Source organism: Ctenopharyngodon idella, chromosome 15, assembly GCF_019924925.1.
Source record: "Ctenopharyngodon idella isolate HZGC_01 chromosome 15, HZGC01, whole genome shotgun sequence".
Classification (NCBI taxonomy): Eukaryota; Metazoa; Chordata; class Actinopteri; order Cypriniformes; family Xenocyprididae; genus Ctenopharyngodon; species Ctenopharyngodon idella.
The window spans coordinates 22,562,974-22,587,001 of NC_067234.1; the positions used below are offsets into that span (position 1 = coordinate 22,562,974).

General features: G+C 38.1%; 1 protein-coding gene across 2 annotated transcripts in view; it reads right to left on the minus strand.

Annotated features, from left to right (window-relative positions):
* plekhg2 (pleckstrin homology domain containing, family G (with RhoGef domain) member 2) overlaps positions 1-24,028 on the minus strand; it is a 44,594-nt gene that overhangs the window by 15,030 nt on the left and 5,536 nt on the right. Inside the window, exons 2-5 of one of the 2 annotated variants that reach the window (XM_051861976.1) lie at positions 16,389-16,466; positions 11,581-11,987; positions 3,929-4,029; positions 674-3,537 (exon numbers count right to left, since the gene is read on the minus strand). In XM_051861976.1, the coding sequence (XP_051717936.1) occupies positions 3,456-3,537; positions 3,929-4,029; positions 11,581-11,987; positions 16,389-16,437 (639 nt within the window). In that variant the 5' untranslated portion in view covers positions 16,438-16,466 and the 3' untranslated portion in view covers positions 674-3,455. Of the gene's footprint in view, positions 1-673; positions 3,538-3,928; positions 4,030-11,580; positions 11,988-16,388; positions 16,467-24,028 lie in introns of those variants that run through there. The other variant, XM_051861975.1, reaches the window with a different exon arrangement.

Here is a 24,028-nt window from a genome sequence, read left to right on the forward strand (position 1 = left end):
AAATGAAGAAAATTGATATTTAAACAAAATAAGAAAAATTTGGACATCTTCATCCTGTTCAAAAGTTTTCACCCCTGACTCTTAATGCATCATGTTTCTTTCTGGAGCATCAGTGAATGTTTGAACCTTCTTTAATAGTTGTGTTTGAGTCCCTCAGTTGTCCTCAGTGTGAAAAGATGGATCTCAAAATCATTCAGTCACTGCTGGAAAGGGTTCAAATATGCAAAAGATGCTGGAAATCTGAAGAATCTGCAGGACCTGGAGGATTTTCCTGAAGAACAGAGCTCAGTTTAACTGCTCAGAACAAACAAGGGACTCATGAACAACCATCACAAAACAAACAGTCGTAGATCATCCAGGTAACCACACACAGTATTAAGAATCAATGGTTCACAAACTTTTGAACGGGGTCATTTTAATAAATTCAGCTATTTTTTTTGTCTTGTGAATTATATGTAAACATCTTTTATATAAAATATCTTAATCAGGACAGTACTAAATAAAAAATAACATGCATTTTGTATGATCTCTTTTATTTTGTTAAAATTTTTTCACATTTTCACAGATTCTGCAAGGGGTTCACAAACTTTCAAATGGCACTGTAAATGTGTTTGTATTCATATATACATAATAATTACACACAGTACACCCACATATATTAGGCAAACTCAAACTTTTATTTTGTATGCGATTAATCACGATTAATCGTTTGACATCCCTACTTCACAGACACATATTGGGGACACCTGAGACTTATATTACATCTTGTAAAAGGGGCATTATGGGTCCCCTTTAAATCAAGCGGGATTTTTTTTTGTCAAATAATGCAAATTGGGGGAGATTTTATTGATTTTGAAAGAAGTCTCTTATGCTCACACAAACGGCATTTACTTGATCAAAAATACCGTAAACCAGTACTATTGTAAAACTATTATTACAATGTAACATAACAATATAATAATAAGTTTTCTGTTCTTTCTTTCTCAGAAACCATTGATTTGGTGCTCATGAAACATTTCTTATTATTATCAATGTTGAAAACAGTTGTGTTGCTTAATATTTTTGTGTAAATTGTGGTACTTTTTTCAGCAATCTTTGATAAACAGAAAGTTAAAAACAGCACTTAATTGAAATAGAATTCTTTCATCACATTATAAATGCATCCTTGCTGAATAAAAGTATAAAAGTAATACAAAATTTTGAATGGTAGTATATATATCTGACCCTGAAGTTTTAATACCTATTTAAGGGCACCAGAATAAGTGCAGAATGACACAGAAAGGTGTGACTACAAGTGCTAAAATAAACCTAGAACAATATGAACTGATTAGAAGGTTTTAAAAGAACAATAGCAAAACACAGAAATGAGTCAGCAGTGGAATGTTTTCATCACTGCAATATAGAGAGGAGATTCCCAAGCCAGCAAAAACAACCTGCTCTGTTGCAGTCACTGCACAAGACAAATGTAGCATTCCAGTGCAAAGGCACAATTTACAATGCTTCACTATAACTGGACAGATGTCTGTGGGAACAAAATAAGTCCTGTCTGCTGTCCCAGGATGCACTGCTCGCTTGGCTGCACCCTCACTTTCTGACAGGTCATGTGTGGCTCGTTCACCACAGGGGCTGGAGCTCTACCTCGGAGCCTGGCTGCTTTGGCTAAGAGGAAAATGACATCTGTATGTGTCCTAAAGCTCTGACCAGTGCCAAGAAAGTAGACTCAACAGAATCAAGTCTGAATACAGGGGCTACATTCCACAGCGATGAGCAGAGGGCTTTTAAGAGTAAGAAAAGACAAAGAGAGAGCCTTTGTGTGTTTAAACTATAAGACAGGAGGGAAAAACAAGGTCAGTCATTCATTTTATATAATCTTAACAACTACAGAGGTACGCATGACAGCTGATTTAAAGGGATTGTTCACTCCAAAATGATAATTCTGTCATTTACGCACCCTCATTGTTGTTCTAAACTCACACGCTGTTATTGTTCCTCCGAACACAATTAGAGAAATATTGAATCATTTCCAACACCCTGTTTTCCATAAACACAAAGCTTTGTGGGATGAACAGACCAAATTTCAGTCATTATTCACTCTAATAAAATTTGAGACCTGCAAATGGTAATGTTAATTTTTGATTTGTAACCTAAATTTCAGTCTATTAATCATGTAATTATAGCGTATGGTTTCAGACAAATTGGAATATATATTATATGATATAAGGCTGTCACTAACGATTGTTTTGGTAATTGAGTAACCGGTCAATTATTTTGACAATTAAGTAATCTGATCATTTTTTGTGGTAACCGAGTGAACAAAAGCCTTTAAATTGATTTAAAATATATATATAATAACAATGAGGCAATAATAATTGGTTCAAATAAAGTATCAAAAGCAAGTAATCATATGGTTTTATTGAACAACACTGTTAAAATACATTATGTAATATACATAATATAAACATGATCCATTTATCTACATTACGTTTTATAACAAATATTATGATTTTTAAATGGCTTAAATATATTGTGTAGATTTATAAAGTGGTCTAATAATGCGGTTCATGGATTCTCGTCCGTGGAATGCGCCACTTCCGGTATTTTGCTGGTTAATCAACATGGGAAAAATTGCAATCAAGGATTTTTATTTTTTTTTTAAATCAAGTACTCGAATTTAATTGAGGAATCATGACAGCCCTACTATGATTTTTTTTTTTAACAAAGAAATTAATACTTTTATTCAGCAAGGACATTGAATTGATCGAAAATGACAGTAAAGACATTTATTATGTTACCAAAAATTTCTATTTCAAATAAGAATAAATATTATATTATAAATATGGTGCTCTTTTGAACTTTTTATTTAACAAAGAATCCTGAAAAATTAAATGTATCATGGTTTACGCACAAAAAAGACTTTTTTTCAACAATAATAAGAAGAAATGTTTCCTGAGCCACCAAATCTGCATATTTCAATGAATTCTGATGGATCATGTGACACAATTACATTTAAATTACATTACATTAATTACATTACATTTAAATTGTAATAATATTTCACAATATTACTGTTTTTACAGCCTTGGTGAACATAAGACTTTAAAAACATTAAAAAAAAATCTTACTAACCAAATATGACATGTTTTATTTATAGGCGAACTTTCCCCTTAAGAATGGTTTTCTTAAAAAACTAATAACTCATTCTGCTCATTACATGCCAATATAATCTCAAACAGAGGCCAAAAGCAGCTGTGATGGGAACAAATGCTCTGCCATTTTATTAAAGAAAGCTTTATTAAATGAGGTTGTGAGGACACCCAAGAGTTTTTAAGATTTTCTGTTTTCAACAGCCAAGCTGATTTCCCACAAGAACTGGCAGTAAGGCGCCATGTTCAATTTCGACACTGCCTAATGTCATTAGAGGGATGATGTGGAGTGGAGTTGACCAAGAAAGAAAATTATGTAAAAACAGGGTGTTTGAGTGGCAAGTAGCAGCGACCCACCAACTGAAAACCTCTGGGCTCAACCATGCGTATGAGTCTGAAATAAACACAGAGTGTCATTTGCAATAAACAGTGTGAAGCAGACACATAACAAGACTGACTAAATTGTTCGGTGGACCATGCATGAACTCGCAGTGTAATAAACCATATGCTGCACGTCTTATAAAAAGAGCTTAACTTATGATGAAGGCTGAGAAAACGTCTCATGAAGAGCATTCCAGATCAACTACAGCAGTCCAGGGACAGTCTGCTGGAGTCTATCAGAAACGGCGAACACTCACCCTTGGCAGACATCTGCACATTGTCCCTCACGGTGGGACAGAGCAGGACAGAGGCCAGTCATTGTGTCGGAAAAAATTCAGCAGACACCACTACCACCCAGACAGACATCTTGACCTCCAGAACTTTGAAAGAAAGAAGACACCAACCTGTTAAACTCATAGATGTCCTCAATGTTGCAGAAGAGGGTGCTGACCTCCTCGGGTTTGAGAGGTAAGTCTCCACAGTCAATAATGCAGCCAAGATAGTCCTGAGAGAGAGAAACCGAGAAAGATTGAGTGTGATGACCTCACAGAAATCATACTAGGCATTTTCACACTTGAATTTGCTTTGCTTTTTTTAGTGATTCACAAAACTCCTGTGAGACTTGTGAAATTGGTAAAATACCTATATTCCATCACATTTTCCATTGTAAACACTAAGTTGATTCATAATTCATGGACTAAAAAAAGAGACTATAAATGGGTCCTTCACAGCAGGACATGACTCTCACCCCCGAATGATCTCTCGACACCAAAAATCTCTGTAATGTAATTACCGTGAAAGCCACACTTGAGCCCCTCAATGATCTTCAGTGTAAACATACAAAGCAGTACTGAAAAGCAAAGCATGCAACTAATACGGTGGTTATAAGGAGCCCCTCTAACAATATTTATCTTTTCTCTCTCTGCTCTTTCAACTCTGACCTTGAAAAAGTCATAAGCTGGTCTCATGAGAAAACTGTCTCATCATCATGCCACGTAAAATACTGGCTGGTTTAGGCCGCCTGCTGAGAAACAGAAGCAGGGGGTCACCAAACTTTCTCGGTTTGGGGTGTTTGGTTAACACTGCTTTATAGTCAAGCAGTTTCACTGGGTTAAATTTTAAGGAAGATCTGGGTCACAGTGAAAGACTTATAACAGAAGTGAATGTGGGGTTACACTTTATTATTATTACAGTGCCGTAATTACATTGTAATTACTCAAATAAGTACTGAGTACTATTTATTAACTACATGTACTTACTATAGAGTTACAGTTAGGATTAGTTACTTGTAATTATGCATAATTTACTGTTATTCCTATAGTAAGTTCATATAGTAACGTGTAACTACGGCACTGTAAAATAAAGTGTTACCGAATGTGGCTTATCTATAAACATTGAGATTTTCAACAGTATAGCCATGAGATGTATAGATAGTTACACTATCATTCAAAAGTTTGGGGTCAGTAAGATTATTTTAAAGAAATTAATACTTTTAGTGTCATTTTTTTCACACTAGTGATTTTATCACACTAAAATCATGTTAAAACATATGTTTACATATTGAGGCTATACAGCTGAAACAGTGTATTTCATCAAAAATACAGTAAAAAGATTGTAGTAATGGACACTGAAAATTCAGCTTCGCCATCATAGGAATAAATTACATTTTAAAATATATTCAAATGGAAAACAGTTCATTCAAAGTGTAATAATATTTCACAATATTACACATTTTACTGCATTGTTGATGAAATGAATGTAAAGCATTTTAAAAGTTTGAGGTCAGTAAGATTTTAATGGTATTGTATATCCAATTTTACAACTTAAAATGACTAAAAAAGTACAAGAACAGCTCAAATAACACACTTTGAATGAATGTAAGTCCTTTTATAAAATTATAAGTTTAATATTTCTGCTTTTAAAAAGTGCCTTTTATAAATAAGAAAACAACAGATTTTTACTTGTATAACAGAATGTTCCTTTAAAAAAATCTATAGCACAGCTTAATAATTAACTATCATTTATAATAAATAACAACCTTGTGGTAGTGAGGTTTCTGGCTTGAAGTGGTTTTCCAACACTATAATCATCATAATGCTGCTGTTATGAAGATACATTCTTGGCTTAATGAGGAAAATGAGTTTTGTATTAAATTAGAAAGTTAATCATATTTTACAACCTCTGTTTTGTCCAACACAGGCCAAAAACCAAAACAGATCAGATGCAAATGGTCTCTGGAGTGGTTGCTGGCTGTTGAGCTGGCAGAGTTAAACAGCGCAATCTATCAACATTGTATCAGTCAGTTTATCAGTGCTTGGCCTCATTAACCCTTAATTAGCAAGCCTTGGGACCAAAACCAACAAACCGACACAGACAAACAAATTCCACCAGACTGCAACGGACTATAGTGCGGGAAAGTGCTAAGAATGGCCCCTACAATCTCCCGAGAGAAACTACAGACTCTGGAGCCAACAAAAGAAGGCCACCAGGCAAAACAAACTAAAAAAAGATTTTAACTGGAAGTTACAATAAATAGCTACAAATAAACGTACATTATGAGTATAGTGAGACAGGAGACTGGCTTTATAAGGGGCTCTCTTTGTCACCCTCCCGCTTTCCCTATGCCTCTGCATTCCTGGACTGTAAAACATGGGGTCTTTTTTCCTCTTCTGTTTGTTTCCAGAGCCACAAGGCGTCTGGGAAAGCAAACATGCTGAGGTGGGGGCAAAATAAGCCAGAAAATAAGGGACTGGCGTATTCAGCACCTTTACCAGGCAGGGGGGGACATGGACACTGTAATTACACTGATTTACACTCAGCCATAGGCTGGAGTGAATTCCCCTGAACGAATTGCGCTCATGAGCATGACACATGGCAAAACTGGAGCGCTAGATGAAGAGATGAGTGATGACACAGCTACTCAGGGAAGAGTGAAAATCCAGGAGGTGAGGGGAAATCTGAGGATTACATTGTGAGTTATGAAAGGAGAGTGTGCGAGACAAGCGGGACCAGCCACAGACAAAGGAACCATAAGTTATGTGCACATTTTCTTGGCAGATGGCGTCTTACTGAAATGACTTACTAGAGCGTACGTGAAGAGTGTTATGACAGCCAGTCTGGCAAAAAGAAAAACATAAATGTTCACATATGAGATATGGACCAGAATGAGAGAAAACACGAAGAGAAGAGAAGAGAAGAGAAGAGAAGAGAAGAGAAGAGAAGAGAAGAGAAGAGATAGATAGATAGATAGATAGATAGATAGATAGATAGATAGATAGATAGAAAAGAGGAAAAAGAGGGACAGACAGAGACAAAAAGAAAAGAACAGAAAAGAAAAAAGAGAGACAGTCAGACAGATAAACAGACATAAGAAAAAAGAAAAAACAGAAAAGAAAAGAGTAGAGACAGACAGATAAACAGACAAAGAAAAAAGAAAAGAAAAAAGAAGAAAAGAAGGGACAGACAGACATACAGTATAGACAAACAGATAGAAAAACTAGATAGATAGATAGATAGATAGATAGATAGATAGATAGATAGATAGAAAAGAGGAAAAGAGGAGGGACAGACAGAGACAAAAAGAAAAGAACAAAAGAAAAAAGACAGACAGATAAGCAGACATAAGAAAAAAGAAGAGAAGAAAAGAAGGGACAAACAGACATACAGTACAGACAAACAGAACAACTGACAAAGAGAAAGAAAGAAAGAATAGATAGATAGATAGACAGACAGACAGACAGACAGACAGACAGATAGATAGATAGATAGATAGATAGATAGATAGATAGATAGATAGATAGATAAATAAGAGGAAAAGGAGGGACAGAGACAAAAAGAAAAGAACAGAAAAGAAAAAGGAGAGACAGACAGACAGACAGATAAACAGGCATAAGAAAAAAGACAAGAAAAAAAAAAGAAAAGAAAATAAGGGACAGACGGACATACAGTATAGACAAACAGATAGAACTAGCAAAGAGAAAGAAAGAGGGACAGACAGAGACAAAAAGAAAAGGACAGAAAAGAAAAAGGAGAGACAGACAGACACAGACAGACAGATAAACAGACATAAGAAAAAAGAAAAAAAGAAGAAAAGAAAAGAAGGAACAAACAGACATACAGTATAGACAAACAGAACAACTGACAAAGAAAGAAAGAAAGAAAGAAAGAAAGGAAAAAGGAGAGACAAACAGATGAACAGAAAGAAAGAAAGAAAGAAAGAAAGAAAGAAAGAAAGAAAAGAAGGGACAGACACATTATAGACAAAAAGATGACAAAGAGATGATAGATAGATAGATAGATAGATAGGAGGAAAATGAGGGACAGAGATAAACAGACAAGAAAAAAAGAAAAATTAGAAAAGAAGGGACAGACAGTACAGAACAAACAGAACAAGTGACAGAAAGAAAGAAAGAAAGAAAGAAAGAAAGATGCTATCTCTGAGAGGAAGTTTGGAAAGGTGGCAAACAATAGAGAGAGAGAGACTGTAACAGAAGTTAAACACACTCTCAGAGTCTTTGTCTGGGAAACTAGGTCAGTTTGGAGTTTGGAACAGGAGTCGGTCCCTCTCTCGTGAGCAGCCCCTCTCCATCTCTGCTTGTGCCCCAGAATGGGGGCTACAGCCAAACCCCCCTCGTCCCCCAATTTCCTGTCCTATTTGGCTGAAATACAGCTGAAACAAAAAAGGGGAATCTCTCAGTCTTGCTCCCCTAAACGCTCCCCACATCAGCACACACTGGAGCTGAACCCACTGCACCTGAATGCCACCAAACGACACTTCACAAACTAATAATAACCCACACAAACAACAGGCAAAACACTAAGACACAGCAAATCTGTGCACTCTGAGCTCGTTTCCAGCTAGCTTGACATCATTCTTTGTTACACTTTCTATCAAAACCAGACGGCTCTTACTAATAGAAGCTGAGCCCGGCTCAGTATGACTCCAATCAGACATCATACATACATATCCCAGAGTCAGCACTATGTCCCCGAAACCATCCACCACTCAGCCTCCATTTTGAGACCACAGATTGATAAAACAGCAGCATTCCTCGGCATGATCCACGTCTTTCAGCAACCAATTTCTGGCTATTTGATCTGAAGGCATCTTTTCATAAAGCAGCGCAAGCTTGCATGCCTTCTCTTTTTATTGGCTTATGAAAAGCTCGACTTCAAATAAACCATCAGCAAAAGGGAAAAGGAGTTACATTTCAGGCATTCCCCAACCTCCAGCCTATGTACCCATGATCCTCTGCAATCAATCAGTCACAGATACAAAGGGTAACAGATACAGTATATTCGCGCACACCTGTTTTTGGCCGGCACTGGCAACATTCCCATGAGTTCAAAGGCTGTGTAGACCACAATCACAATGACCCGTCACTCATGACAGACCCTTCTCAACCCTCTCTCTGGGCTCAAAGTAAAATCAGCACAAATTAAGCTAAACTCACCTAGTGTGTTTAAATTTATGCAAATGAGAAGTGACTACTAATGGAAGTGGTAAAATCGCTGCCAGTGTGAACGGGCATAACATGTCTTGGTGCTCATCCATGACCCCCGCCGAAGGTCACAGCGGAGGTCTGATCTTCTAGCAACCTGTGCATGGAAATATGATGAATGTGTTGAGAAGCATCCACAAAGAGTCTCTTATATTTACAGCACACTCTGATTTGTGCGAATATGCGTTTGAAATTCTGAGCAACAGCCTCCTTATTGTCCCGGATCAGCGCTGTGCATACGAAAAGCAGCGCAGAGATGCGTTTGAACTGACAGTATGAATTTATTGTTACTTTCATCCAGTGCCATGACCTCCTTTGCTCCACCTGAATGCGTGATGAATGGCACAACAGAATCTCACAATGATCACATTTTAAATCGCCGCTGGCACAGGGAAAGGGCTTGGCTTTATCTGCTGTCTGTTATATGAGTCCTGGATTACATACAGGGTGGGTGGTGGGTGAAGAGATGTGACGGTTGAAATGCTGATCTGGATGAGCTTCCATGACTGAGCAATCCTAGAGCCCAAAAGAATGTACAACCACCTGGGTGGGTTTGGACCAGCAAAAATAATAGTATTCATACTGCAGTGGGTCTTTTTCAAAGTCATCCTATATGAGTTTAATATTCATATTTTATTTTTATTTTTATTTTTTTTTTAAAACACACACACACACACACAAAAAAAAAACATTTAAGACATTTAAAATAGGGGTTCTTGCCCATGTAAACCATCACAAGCAAGCTGTTTACAGGGGGTGTTTTGGATGATCTCTAGACCGTTACTAGATACTTGGTAGGTTGTTATAGGTGTTTTTCCTGGGTGTTGCTAGGTGCTCGCTAGGGTGTTCTGGGTGGTTTCTATGCCATTGCTAGGTGCTCGCTAGGTTTTTCTGGGGTGGTTTCTAGGGAGTTGCAAGCTGTTTGCAGGAGGTGTTTTGGATGGTCTCTAGACCGTTGCTAGATACTTGCTAGGCTGTTATAGGTGGTTTCTAGGGTGTTGCTAGATGCTTTCTAGGATGTTCTGGGTGGTTTCTAGGCTGTTGATAGGTGCTCACTAGGGTGCTTTGGGTGGTTTCTAGGCCGCTGATAGGTGCTTGCTAGGTTGTTCCGGGTTGGTTTCTAGGGCGTTGCTAGCTGCTCACTGGGGGTGTTGTGGGTGGTTTCTAGACCATTGCTAGGTGCTTGCTAGGGTGTTCTGAGTGGTTTCTAAAGCGTTGCTAGGTGCTCGCTAGGGTGCTCTGGGTAGTTTCTAGGGCAACAAGTGCTCACTAGGTTGTTCCGGGGTGGTTTCTAGGGCGTTGCAAGCTGTTTGCAAGAGGTGTTTTGGATGGTTTCTAGATGTTGCTAGACACTCTCTAGGTTGTTCTGGGTGGTTTCTAGGGCATTGCTAGATGCTCGCTAGGGTGTTCTGGGTGGTTTGTATGCCATTGCTAGATGCTCGCTAGGTTTTTCTGGGGTGGTTTCTAGGGCGTTGCTGGATACTCGCTAGGTTGTCCTAGGTGGTTTCTAGGCTGTTGCTAGATGCTCTTTAGGGTGTTCTGGTTGGTTTCTAGGGCCATTGACAGGTGTTCACTAGGGTGTTTTGGGTGGTTTTAGGGGTTGCTAGATACAAGGTTGTTCTGGGCGGTTGTTCTATGGTGTTGCAAGGGGATAGTTTCTAGGGCGTTCTACTCGCTAGGTTGTTGATAGGTTGTTGATAGGTGCTCGCTGGGGGTGTTCTGGGTACTTTCTAGGCCAATACTAGACGCTCGTCAGGGTGTTCTGGGTGGTTTCTAGGGCATTGCTAGGTGCTCGCTAGGTTTTTCTGGGGTGGTTTCTAGGGCGTTGCTGGATACTCGCTAGGTTGTCCTAGGTGGTTTCTAGGCTGTTGCTAGATGCTCTTTAGGGTGTTCTGGTTGGTTTCTAGGGCCATTGACAGGTGCTCACTAGGGTGTTTTGGGTGGTTTTAGGGGTTGCTAGATACAAGGTTGTTCTGGGCGGTTGTTCTATGGTGTTGCAAGGGGATAGTTTCTAGGGCGTTCTACTCGCTAGGTTGTTGATAGGTTGTTGATAGGTGCTCGCTGGGGGTGTTCTGGGTACTTTCTAGGCCAATACTAGACGCTCGTCAGGGTGTTCTGGGTGGTTTCTAGGCCGTTGCTAGGTGTACTGAGTGTTATTAGTGGGTTGCTATCTAGAGTTATCTCAGTGGTGACATACAGGTCAAGTCAAAAGAGCCCACCTAACCTCAAGATATTTTGAAAAATGTAAATGTGTCCAAAACAACAATAAACTTTCATTGTATGGACAAAAAACTTTTTTTTTTCCAAGAGTGCCTTCTTTTGTGTTCCAAATGCATACAGGTTTAGAATGACATGAGGATAAGTAAATAATGACAAAATGTTCTTTTTTGGGTAAATTAGCCCCTTAAAGGTTAAAGAATATAAGAAACATTATTTCAACATTGTTTTAACATTGTTGAAATGTTGTTCAACATTATTCTCATACTGAAGTTTATTTGGTTGCAAATTTAGTTTTTTGCATGGTACATAGAGATGTCTGGTCTTCTGATCCTTACCTCCACAATGCTCTTGAGGTCCCTCACATAGGCCTGTTCGGTCTCCACGATCTCCAGCGCCACCCTCTCCAGGCGAGTGAGTTTGGGCAGCGGTGTTGTGGAGGCAGGGTGGGGACTGGCTCCAGTCAGTAGGGAGAGAGGGGTGAGGTCCAGGCTGATGTCTGAGCCGTTACGTTGTGGCCCGGGGTAGACCGGCAAGGCTCCATAGGGGAGCGATGAGGAGGAAGATGAAGAGTGTCCATCCTGCAGCGAGGCAGATGAGGCAGAGGAGCTGAGACTGGCACCGCGGTCACTGTCAGAGCACACCGTGTTAACAGAGGTGCAGCTCCCACGGGACGCACCGCCTGAGGAGGCCATGCGGCTCACAATCCCACTCAGCGAGGACACAGAGGAGGGGCGCTTGGCAGCTGCAGCAGAGAGAGACAGAAACAAGTTAGTGTGCGAATACCAGTGATCACTGCATAATACTGAATTTTTGTTTCATAATACAGAGTATCTAGCATGTTAAAAAAAAAAAAAAAAAAAAACATTATGAAAAGCAAATGAGATCTTTTAATTGTTTTGCCAAGACAGCAATGTAGAGCAAATGGAGACTTTGGCTTAAATCTTCTGCTTCTTGAAGACCCCAGTAAACTCACATGTGTCTATTCTAGAGTTTAAGAAGAGATCTCAAAACTATATTTTAAATTGTCAGGATACCAAAGTCTGTGTCCATGAATCAGAGATATTAATACAAACTCATTATCATTTCTTATCAACCACTTCCCATTCCAATTATTTTTGATAATCTTTACTTTTCTTTGGTCTCTTTTTCTCTGGTTTTCTGGGTTTGAATATAATATAATATAATATAATATAATATAATATAATATAATATTATATAATGATTTTATGGTTTTCAAAATAAGGAAACAAAAAGAAAAACTTTATTTACAAAAAAATTAATAACATTTTATAAAAAAATTGATTTATATACTACAAATTGTATTTACATTTAACAATATATATATATATATATATATATACACTGTATATAATACAAATATAATTTCGAAAATATGTATATATTATAAATATATATTTTTTTAAATATAGTAATGTACAAACCTAGAGTAAAGTACAAGGACAAACTATAAGTGCTTACAATGTGTTTCCTGCAAATATCTTTCTGCCTGCCTCAAAGGTGTGACTGTGCAAAACTACATCACAATGGTTTGCAGCAAATCCACAGAGGCTGTCAATCTAACGGTGCTGTGCACGCCCTGTATAGACAGGAAACAAAAATCACAACTTCCTGACTGCAATTTGCTGGACGATTAAACCTGTGAACACAGAAGTCATTCAATCAGCCGTGCCCTAAAACGACCAGAACATCTAAATCAAAACAGTGACGTTCTGCCTGAAGAGCCGTATCAAAAACTGAACACAACAGTCTGGTCGTCAAGGCAAGAGAACACAGGCCGGTACAGAGCGCTGTAAGGATTGGCATTGTTTAAAGGCTGAATGCTGGGCTGTGCTCATCACAATGGTGGCCCAGTTACAGAGCACAAGCCGGCAGAGACGAACAATCCTCCATTTCCTCTGACCTAGCAGGCAAGGCGACGCAGTCAACTGTTACTCTCTGCACTCCCTTCCTCGCCAAGTCTGCCTATCATCCATCAAGTATTTCATCTGACCATTAGCTGGAACTGCTTGTAGCCTTTTCTCCCATTCCCTGCATTCATAGAAGGTTTGAAAGCACTTCGGTAATATAGATTGCCTGAATTTGATTTAACACACTCATAAAGTACATGAAGGCATGTGTTTATCTTTTGCTGGCCCCAATCCAAGATCAGCACCACTATGGCGGCAGTCGCACATAAAAAAATGTGAAAATGAGGAAAAAACGTGGAGGGACGGATTGTAAAATTCTTTGCAGCCAGACATACATCACCACAACAGCCATCTTTTGCTTTTTGTTTGATGCCTATCTCGAGATCAGCTGTACTGGATACAAAAGCATTCAGAAGCATGTTCAAAGCACGGCATAAATTCAGCCAGACAGATGCATGAAGTGTGACAATGTAAACCCAGTGCATCCTGTGGAACAAAAGCAAACAGACAGGGTACTCCATCACTACTTGGGCATGAAGTCAGAAACTCTCATGTGGCATGGAAGGACCATAAGCAGGGGACTGTTTCACCCTAAACCTTATCCCTATGGATTCTGTTATCCCCAACATTAAGTTTAAAGAGCCTCTAAGCCCACAAAACGAATTAAGTGTGGATAAATCGGTTGGGATTTCCAACAAAACCTGACAATCTCTAGATAAGACTGATGAACATGTGCGTGAGCCAAAACACATATACTGTTCTTCATAATTATATGATTCTCAATGGAAAATGGAATGACTCGATTAATTGTGCAGCTGCTTTAGAAATCTGAAATAATACATTAGAGCTCATTTCCTCATAATATTTTCATAATGACATAGATCGACTTGGAAATAATGTAAAAAACACCTTAATTTGGTCTTTGTGTCCATAATTGCGATAAATTATTAGTCATTGATACGTACTAATTATGAGTTCCAGTAATTGTGGTATTTTCATCATAAATTTCATGCGCACTGTTTTTTTTTTTTTTTAGTCACTTAAAGTCCAATAAAGAGCCTAACAAGGCTCACCTAATTCCTAACAGAGAATCAGGCCTGTTATGTAGATCACGGAAGTCTGTGAAGATCATTTGGCCAGATGAGTGAAAGCCAAGAGAAAGATATCACATACCTGATCCGCAAGGCACGGCAACATCAGCTGGAATGACCACCAGTGCGGTTAGCTGTGAAATATGTCTTCTCACTGTAGTTTAGTTAGTCCTCATAACTAATTCAAAGCAACTGGGTAGCACCGTCTTCCAAATGACTTCTGAAACTGAATCTTATTCCAACAGAGACTAAACGGACCTCACTGTAACGCAGACAGGAACCATGCACCATATCTAACGTACATGAAAAGTGAGTGAGTCTTGTTCACATGTGCACACTTCCCTCTCATAGACAGATTTCCTGTCTAGGTGTGTATTAGCCTGCAGGCCGCAAAACCACGTTATTTCGAGAGTTGTCAAACTCTTCAGTCCTTGCCGGAAATACTGAAGAGCACTTGTGTGCTCAAGAAACAAGAACACAATATAGGAGGTTTGGATTTGGGTGAATCTGTCCAGGTACTGTAACATTTCACCCCAAAATAAAGCAAAAAAAAATAAAAATAAAAATAAAAAATAAATAAAATATATTAATATTAATAATAATTCATCTTAATTATGTCAGATAACACTTAAGCAAAACATGGTCAGGTCAAAGTGTCTGAATAATTTTTGGTTCCAAATTTTTATCAATTTTACTGGTAGTCCACTGTATGAAGAATTTTGGGGTATAATATGTCACAGTTTATTAGAATGATTTCTTAAGGATCATGTGACACTGAAGACTGAGTAATGATGCTGAAAATTCAACTTTACCATCACAGGAATAAATTACATTTTTAAAATAGTTATTTTAACTTTTAATAATATTTTAAAATATTGTTGTTTTTACTGTATTGTTGACCAAACAAATGAAGCCATGACTTCTTTAAAAAAAATCTTACCCCAAACTTTCAAATGGTAGTGTATATATATATCTATGCTTTCCATTTCTAACTAACACAAGTTCCTTAATAAGATCATCCTCCTCCAGATAATGACATCATTTTTTATCGGGAACAGAACAGAAAACAGTATCAAAACTTGTCTGAGCTTGACCGTAGCATACTGAAAGTCTGCTATGCCTATTTATAGGAATACATCCTTAAATTACAACACTGACATTCAAAAGAATGAAAAAAAAAAAAAAAAAAAAAAAAAAAAAGGTACAAGATGGAGCTGAGCTTGAACAGTGAATGTTTATTTGTATCAGCATATCTGGGTGTTCATCCATCTGCTGAGATACTTCCTGTGTGCCATGCCAGTCTGCACCTGTCGGCCCCATTACAGGAAGTGGTGTAACCAAATACAAGCAGTTCCCTGCAAAGATGCTCAGAGCTCAACACCACCTAGTCATCACATGCCAGCTGAGGTCAAGAAGATATGATTTAGGTCAAATGTCAAAGATGTTTGTATTCATGACCTCTTTATTCTTTTGGGGTTGATTGGTTGTGATTTTAAATGCATTTGTTTTTGACTGTATATGTACTGACAGGGATATATTGCTCTTTTGGGATGTCACTTGTAGTATATTGACATATTCCAGATTCTATTTGACATAAAAGTTTCTTTCCAAACATAAATGTGCCCCTTGGTCTCTGTTGCATGATCAGAACTATTTCAATCATGAATTGTTTAGAGAGCCCAATCCAAAGAGAGGTGACCAACCCTAAACAATTGTGATTGTCAGCACATTTCCAACAGACTTGTTCAGTTTGTTTGAATTGATAATGTAAGCAACCATTCTTTGTAAAGTAGGAGAGGCTGAGGTCCAAAAATATCAAGAGGGAGACCACCCTGTCTAATTCTGAACCTGATAATTCTTAGCGTTTCATTCCTAATAGACACTCTTATCTAGGGCATGCTTGATGGCTTATCTCCATTGAAAATTGTGCAATATCTCGGAAAATATATCTTTCGTCATTTTCCCAGGCTCTCATTTGTGGTTTTGAACTCAACCACAACACAGAAGTTAACAAAAGCAAATTTAGACCGTGAATGAGCAGTTCCTGTCAGTAGCTTTTGATTGGGATATTACATAACCATGTTAAGATTTTCAAACACTGATATTATTTGATTGGCGTCTGACCTTGGTTGCTGTTTTTTCTCTGGCTGTCGCGGCCCGCCCCCTCAGGCATGGTGTGATTCTATCACAGGAAGTAGAAACCTGCAAAACAAATGCAAAGTGTTAAAAACAAAACAGTGTCAGTTGATCAATAAGTAATGTTATGTGACAAATGTAATAAAAATATGGGCAGAAAATAATAATAATAAATAATAATAATGACAGTAAAAATATAAAAATAATATATATAATATTATATATATATATATATATATATATATATACACACTCTACATACAGTCAAACCAAAAATTATTCAGACATTTTTTATATTTTTGATATATTTTACTAGTGGGTGCAGGACTCTATAGTTCATTTATGTAAGTGAGGATAGCAAAATAAAGTAAACTGTGACATATTATACCCAAAAATTCTTCATACAGTGTACTACCAGTAAAATTTATAAAAATTTGGAACCAAAAAATATTCAGATACTTTGACCTGACCATGTTTTGTTAAGTGTTATCTGACATAATTAAGATTAATTTTATCTGACATAGTTTAACTCTGAGATCTTGTCATATTTTATTACCATTTTTTTAAAACTATAGTGAATAAACTGTATTAATGAATGAAATGTTTAAGGTGTATAAATGTATAAATATATATAAAATGTTAAAACCAACTAATGAAATGAAATTAAATGAAATGAGATGAGATGAGATGACATGAAATTAAATGATATTAAATTAGCTCAGTGGATTGCACTGACACCTCAGAGTAAGAAGGTGTATTTGGAAAATAAAATAAAATAAAAATATAAAAAACAAAAAGCAAAATAAAATAAAATACAAAAAAAAAAAAAAACAGAACAAAAACAAAATAAAATAAAGTAAAATAAAATAAAATAGCTCAGTGGGTAGCACTGACACCTCACAGTAAGGTCTGTTTGGAAAACAGATGAATAAAATAAAATAAAATAGTAACATCTCTATAACATAAGCATACTGTCCTACACAGTCAGCTCAGACATAAGTTAGAACATTATTATCATAATATACTGTATACTCCCATTAGTTTAGACTGAGAAAAACTACTGCAAACGGGCTCTTTCTTTATCAGTGCTAAAGTGCCTTCCGCTTCTTTCACATGAAGAGGAAGACAATGAAAAAAAACTAGAGGAAAAAAATACCAAAGGTCTGAGCCAAAGCAATTAAAGAGCTGAAACGCGATAGATTCTGTTTGAGTAAGTGGCGGGGGGTGGGTAGCTCGCAGCCTTCTCTCTCTCTCTTAAAAAAGAAGAGAAAATGAAACATATGTAATGGTTGGCACAGACACAAAAATCTGCAACTCTCTTTCCCAAATGTTGAGCATGTGTCCTGTCAGCGCAATTGGTGCTGGAACTTCAGGAAAAGGAAACAATAGGGATAGACAGGGCTCCTCTATGATGTGTTAATGTTTATCATATCCCAACAAGCCGTCTCCCATGTCACCTGCCCCGGCCTTCACTCCGCAGGCTCCCTGCTGCCCGTCACTCAGAGGACAACACCAGCGGGAGAGCTCAACATCTGAGGGAAAAGCTCTAACTATCCAACCATGCTTCATAACTCAGGAGAAGACAGAAATAGTTCACAGCATAGAGTACAATTTCTCCTTTCTTGTTTTGCTCTGATGTCTAACAATAAAATTGACACAGGTCTTTTCCCATCAAATTGACTTATGATTTTCAATAAGGAGTTTTCTGTTATCTAAACGGAATAAAATATACATTCAGTATCATGCAAATGAAAATATCCCTAAAATAAAACAGAAAAAAAATTCATAAGACAATCTTTTTTCTTTTTTTCTAAATTAGTTAAAAATAAAATAAAATTCAGGCATCACAACATTAAAATGTACATTTGCACAACTATAATTATTATTTTAAAAAAATAAAAGTGAGAAATACATTATAGAAAAGGTAATCTAAATGTAAAACATGAAAAATGAGAATGTGCACTTAATTAACCAATATCGACTGGTAAAAATCAAGCAAAATTGGCAGATAACTGATACGGCACAGACATAGGCTGCATCCGAAAACTTAGGCTGACTTGTTGCCTCGCTGCCCTATCAGGCAATGACTTTGCAGGCAGCATTTGCGCACAAAGGTACCTCACGAAACTGATTTTGGACAAACTTCTGAGGCAGCATAACGGTTTAATGATCAACAGCAAAATAGCGCAAGCTTTCTTCTAAAAACGTACATTTACACACAAACTGATCACCAACTGCAACTCAACTGTCACAGAATGGAAAGCACAGGATTGTGGGATATCAAAGGCAGCGAAGGATACATCTATGCTGCCTTCAAAAATCGATCAGATGAAGGTATCTCAGGAGACAGGAAGTGAAGTTAACATTGGATTCGGACAGGCCTTAAAGGGTTAGTTCACCAAAAAATGAAATATCTGTCATTAAGTTCCACACCCTCATGTCTTTCCACACCTGTAAGACCTGAAATCCAAGAGGTTTTTTATCCTCAATAGAAAGCAACGAAATTACCACATTCAAGGTCCAGAAAAGTAGTAAAAACATCGTTAAAATTGCCAACGTGACTACAGTGGTTCAACCTTAATTATGAAGCGACGAGAATACTTTTTGTGTGCAAAAACAAAACAAAAATAATGTCTTTATTCAACAAATTCATCTCTCCCGTGAGACTCGTACGCAATTGACCGTTCGCAAAGACTCACCTCCTTTAGTTACTGTTGCTATGTCCGTCAAGCCATGCCACTCTCATGTCACACATCATGTTCTCACAGTGAAAAATACGTCGCGGAACAAAGAGGACACTGACAATGTATCGACAGACAAGACAGAGCAGGTTACTTTTGATAAGAAACAAAGTCTCAAATTTTGTAATTTTTAAAGAAATTTAAACAATAAATACCGTTTTGTGGCTCTTTAATGTGTCGTGACAGATCGCTGTTCACCTCAGTTCATGAACCGATCATCTCTTCTTACTAGTTAATTTATATAATCAAATAAACATGAATGAACCACATTCCATGGAAAACCGTCAGTACACATAATTTTTCAAGTTCAAGTCGTCAAACGTTAATCTACTAACTCCCCTGACTGCTTTGTCAGACAAAATGGCGGATTCGGCGTTATGATTGGTTAGATCGCCTGTCAATCAAACTCCCGGCGAAGGGTCAATTGACACAGTGAATGCAGTTCCACACTTCCGTGTTTACGTCCGAACGCCGACTCATTATTGGCCGGCTCCTGCATCAGGATCACACGCATGCCTCGTGCTGCTCACGTGAACAGGCGTCGGCCAATACTGAGTGGGCGTCCTGATGTAGAACCTAGAAACGCTACAACGAAAATAGTGTATGAGTCTGACAAGGGAGAGAATTTGAATAAAGTTGTTATTTTTGTTTTGTTTTTGCGCACAAAAAGTATTCTCGTCGCTTCATAACATTAAGGTTAAACCACTGCAGTCACGTTGACTATTTTAACGATATTTTTACTACGTTTCTGGACCTTGAATGTGATCATTTCATTGCTTTCTCAAACTCTTGGATTTCATCAAAAATATCTTAATTTGTGTTCTGAAGATGAACGAAGGTCTTACGGGTTTGGAACAACATGAGGGTTAGTACTTAATGACAGAAATTTCATTTTTGGGTGAACTAACCCTTTAATGCCTTCCTACCTTCGAATACATCCTCCTAAGGCAGCATTTATCAGTTTTCGGATGCAGCTATAGTGTGCATCCCTAACCATGATATGGCTATAGTTGAATTTTATTATTTACATTCAGCATTGTTTTTTCTCTCCTGTCAGAACAGACGTGCAACCTATTTTTGGGTCACGATCCAACAATTGACAAACACTGATGTGAAGTTTTGGATCAAATACCCGAGAGGGACAGAGTCGGTTTGGGCATGATATAGACTAGCTCCTGTTATTTAGGCAGCTCTGTTTGTCTCCATACTTCAGTTGAAGTGAAACACTCAGAGCCAAGCGTAATGATCTGTTTTGGATGTCTCGAAACCAGACTAAATTAAAAATTACCCTGGCACTTTTCCATGCACTGTCCTTCAGAGTGTTTCTCACCGCAGTCCCCCGGGTCCTTTAGGGCCCATTTCCAGCTCAGCCTCATTAAAGGCATCTCACTTCCTGTAACTGCGAGCATGAAGGTTGTAGAACACTACAAGCCTTTGCGGTAAAAACCCCATGTATTTTTTTGGCTCCAGAGCTTGTTTGCTGTGAAATTCCCGAATTCCAATTGTGGTAAAAATTAACTCACTTTACGACAACAGTTTCTAATTGCGAATAAATGTTACCGTCGGAGAGAAGGTCGGGGGGGCAGTGACAGCAAGTATTTTTTGAGGCTGAGTGGATGCGAGCCAACATCTGGTTAGCCAGCGCAGAGGTTAGAATGAGGTTAGCGAGACTCCACTCTCCCTAATGCAGAGCAGCCAGTCTCCATACGTCTTCCAAACACCCTGACGTGCTCCTTGAGCAAAACTGCAACTTTGTCATAATGAAAAATGTTGAGCGAGAGGCCTTTTTCCACCCTGTAATTTTCATTACAGTTGCATCTTTCGTGGCATCATTCCAGGTGCATCCGTACGCTCTGCACTTTGACAGTCATAGAGACAAAACTACCCGCTGACAGAGTCCTATTACACTGGACAGCTGTGTGCGTGTTCTTGCCTGCACATGTGTTTGAGTGTTTTGGGGAGTTTTCTTTTGCGTGTCTAAAGGGTAGTAGAGCTGGATGACAATTATATGTTAGTGGGAACAAGTTCCCTGTTTTTTGTATTGTAATATAAAAGAGTCAGTCACTGACAGACAGCAGAGCCCTTAAAACGTCATGTATGAAAAGGGGGTTTTCACAGTAATGCCATAGAACAAGGGTTTGTGAGTTGATGAAAAGCTAATAATTAATAGAATGTAATAGAGCTGCACGATTCTGGATAAATGGAGAAACACAATTTTTTTGACACTGTTGATGTAGTGAATGCAGTGCAGCGCTTCCGTGCTTACGTCCAAACACCGGCTCAGTATTGGCCGACGCTGTACATGTGAGCACCACAAGGCATGCGTGTGATGCTGATGCAACAGCTGACCAATAATGAGTTGGCGTTCTGATGTAGAACACGGAAGTGCTGCACTGCGTTTTGTTTTTGCACACAAAAAGCTCATGGCTTCATAACAATAAGTTCTGAAAAGTATCTTTAATACTTTTCTGGACCTCAAAATGTGCAATGACGTTGCTGCTTATGTGTGGTTCAGAAACCCTTGGATTTCATCAAAAATATCTTAATTTGTGTTCCGAAGATGAACGACGCTCTTACGGGTTTGGAACAACATGAGGGTGAGTAATTAATGACAGAAATTTCATTTTTGGGTGAACTAACTCTATTTAAATAAATTATTCAATGACAAATACATTTTTTTAACAGTCACTTGTCGCCACCTAGTGGCGAAACGATGTAATGATACAATCGTTATTTGAAGCACTAAGTGGGTGATTTGCTCTATTTTGTTTGCTTCTGTAGACATTAGTGTTTATATCTGAACTATAAACTTTTATCCCAGTACTTCTGTGATAATTTGAATATTTGTAACATGAAAATAACAATATTGTGTGGGTGAAAACACTATGTCATATAATCGCTGCATGTTTCAGATTGAAGAACGGCACTGTGTTCATTTATATACATGCAACTTAATACAGTGTTTTCAGAGCAGCTTGGTTCACAGTAAATGCTGCTTCTCATGAACTTCATCTCTCCAATCGCTGTGAGTTTAACATGCATTTGGGAACGCTACAGGGGTTTTGCACCGGAACTCAGTTATATGAACTACCCACCAGGGCAGTCCCCCAAGAACTAAATATTCCTCTAGGTCCATTTTCCTGGTTGCATTTACACCACCAGTAGGAACATTTAAGTGCCCTACACCAGCTGACAGCAACGTCATTTAACGTCAGACAAAGACGACAGGTAAATGCCATTAACATTAGCTTTCTGTATGTTTATGTCTTTTCGCTGTTTCCGTGTTCGTGTGTGTTTACATGGATTTTAAAAAATGCTGGGTGCTGGTGTTTCATATGACATGCGTTCAACCAATCAACGTACACTTACTTCACTGGTAGTTCCTATTGTGCTGGGTTGGACCCTACTCTGAAGTAGGAGCTAATTTAGTCCACCTACAAGGTGTTCCTATAACTAAAATCATTCCCAGTTCCTGCAGTGCGAACACGCCAAAAAGCGGGTACAATAGTTACAGGAAGCAGGAACTATGAAAAACATTCCTAAGGTGTGAAAGCACCTAATGCATGCTAGGTTAAACTGATTTACATTCACATTTGCATTATTTGCAACAATTTTGTGTACAGCATTTCACCATTCCACTAAAATAAAAGCTTGAGGATTTGACATTAAAAGCAACTTCAAGCACATCCAAGATGGATGACAAAAAACATCTGGGAACCCCTTCCACAGAAGAGCCATTTCAGGTCAATGAATAGACCTTGAACCAGTTTTCTTAGTGTAAATGAAATTTTAATAATCTAAAAACAAAACTGAAAGGTTCATTGGGGAACCAAAAATGGTTCTTCTATGGCATTGCTGTGAAACCCCCCTTTCGGAACATTTATTTTTAAAGGTATAGGGATGTTAATGGTTCTTAATGGAACAACAGATGTCAATAAAGAATCTTTATTCACAGAACAGTTAAACCTATCAAATAGTTATTTTGCAACGAAAAAGAGCAAAGCTTCTGGTTTAACTATGAAAAGTTTAAAAACTATTGCTTTTGACACTGAACTGTAAAGAATTATCAACAGATGAATTCATATTGCTAACAGAGCCCACTAGTGTATACACACTCACACCCAATGCAACGTCCTTCTATCTAAAACTCTCCAACACAACTATATTTGTTTCTATTCTCCTGTATCTTTATTCTGCTATTATTGCAAAAGTTTAATAAACATATTAAGCATAAAACTCTCTGACACATAAGAGGTGCAATGTGTGTGTGTGGAGAGAGGTTAAGATGTTTTTTGATGTTCAACAGCTGACCTGTTCACAAAGTGAGGTCAATGCTGATGCACCCAAACACATAAACAGGAGCGTGACTATTGTAGTCCACGTGATGGGGGTCAAAAATGGCCCTGATGCTCTATTGTCTTACACTAAGAGTTCTGAAAGTTATTGTTTCTTTTCTAGCTGACCTTCACATTTCCCCGTGGAGCCGGACCACAGCCGTGCCATCCACCACTCCACTCCCCCTCCGACATGTCTGCCTAAAGCCAGCACCATATTTTTTTTAGTCTTTTCCTTGTTCGGTTAGACAACAAAGGCTTCACAAACACAATGGATAATGCTCAGTAGGGGCAGTCACCCATACTTACACAAATGCTGGTGAGGAAATGCAGTGGGCATGAAAGCAATGGGGCACTGAGGAGGGAGGGATAGTAATGCAGGCCACACTGTATGCGGTCCTCAATCACGTGAGGTTGAGGAGTTTGAGGAGCCTTTTGTTTCAAGTCTTTGTCAAGTCTTACACAATAAGTGGGGGTTGTAAAATATGGTAATAACAAAACTGTTTCTGAGAACAAATCATAATTGGCTAAGGGTGAAATAACAATGAAATAA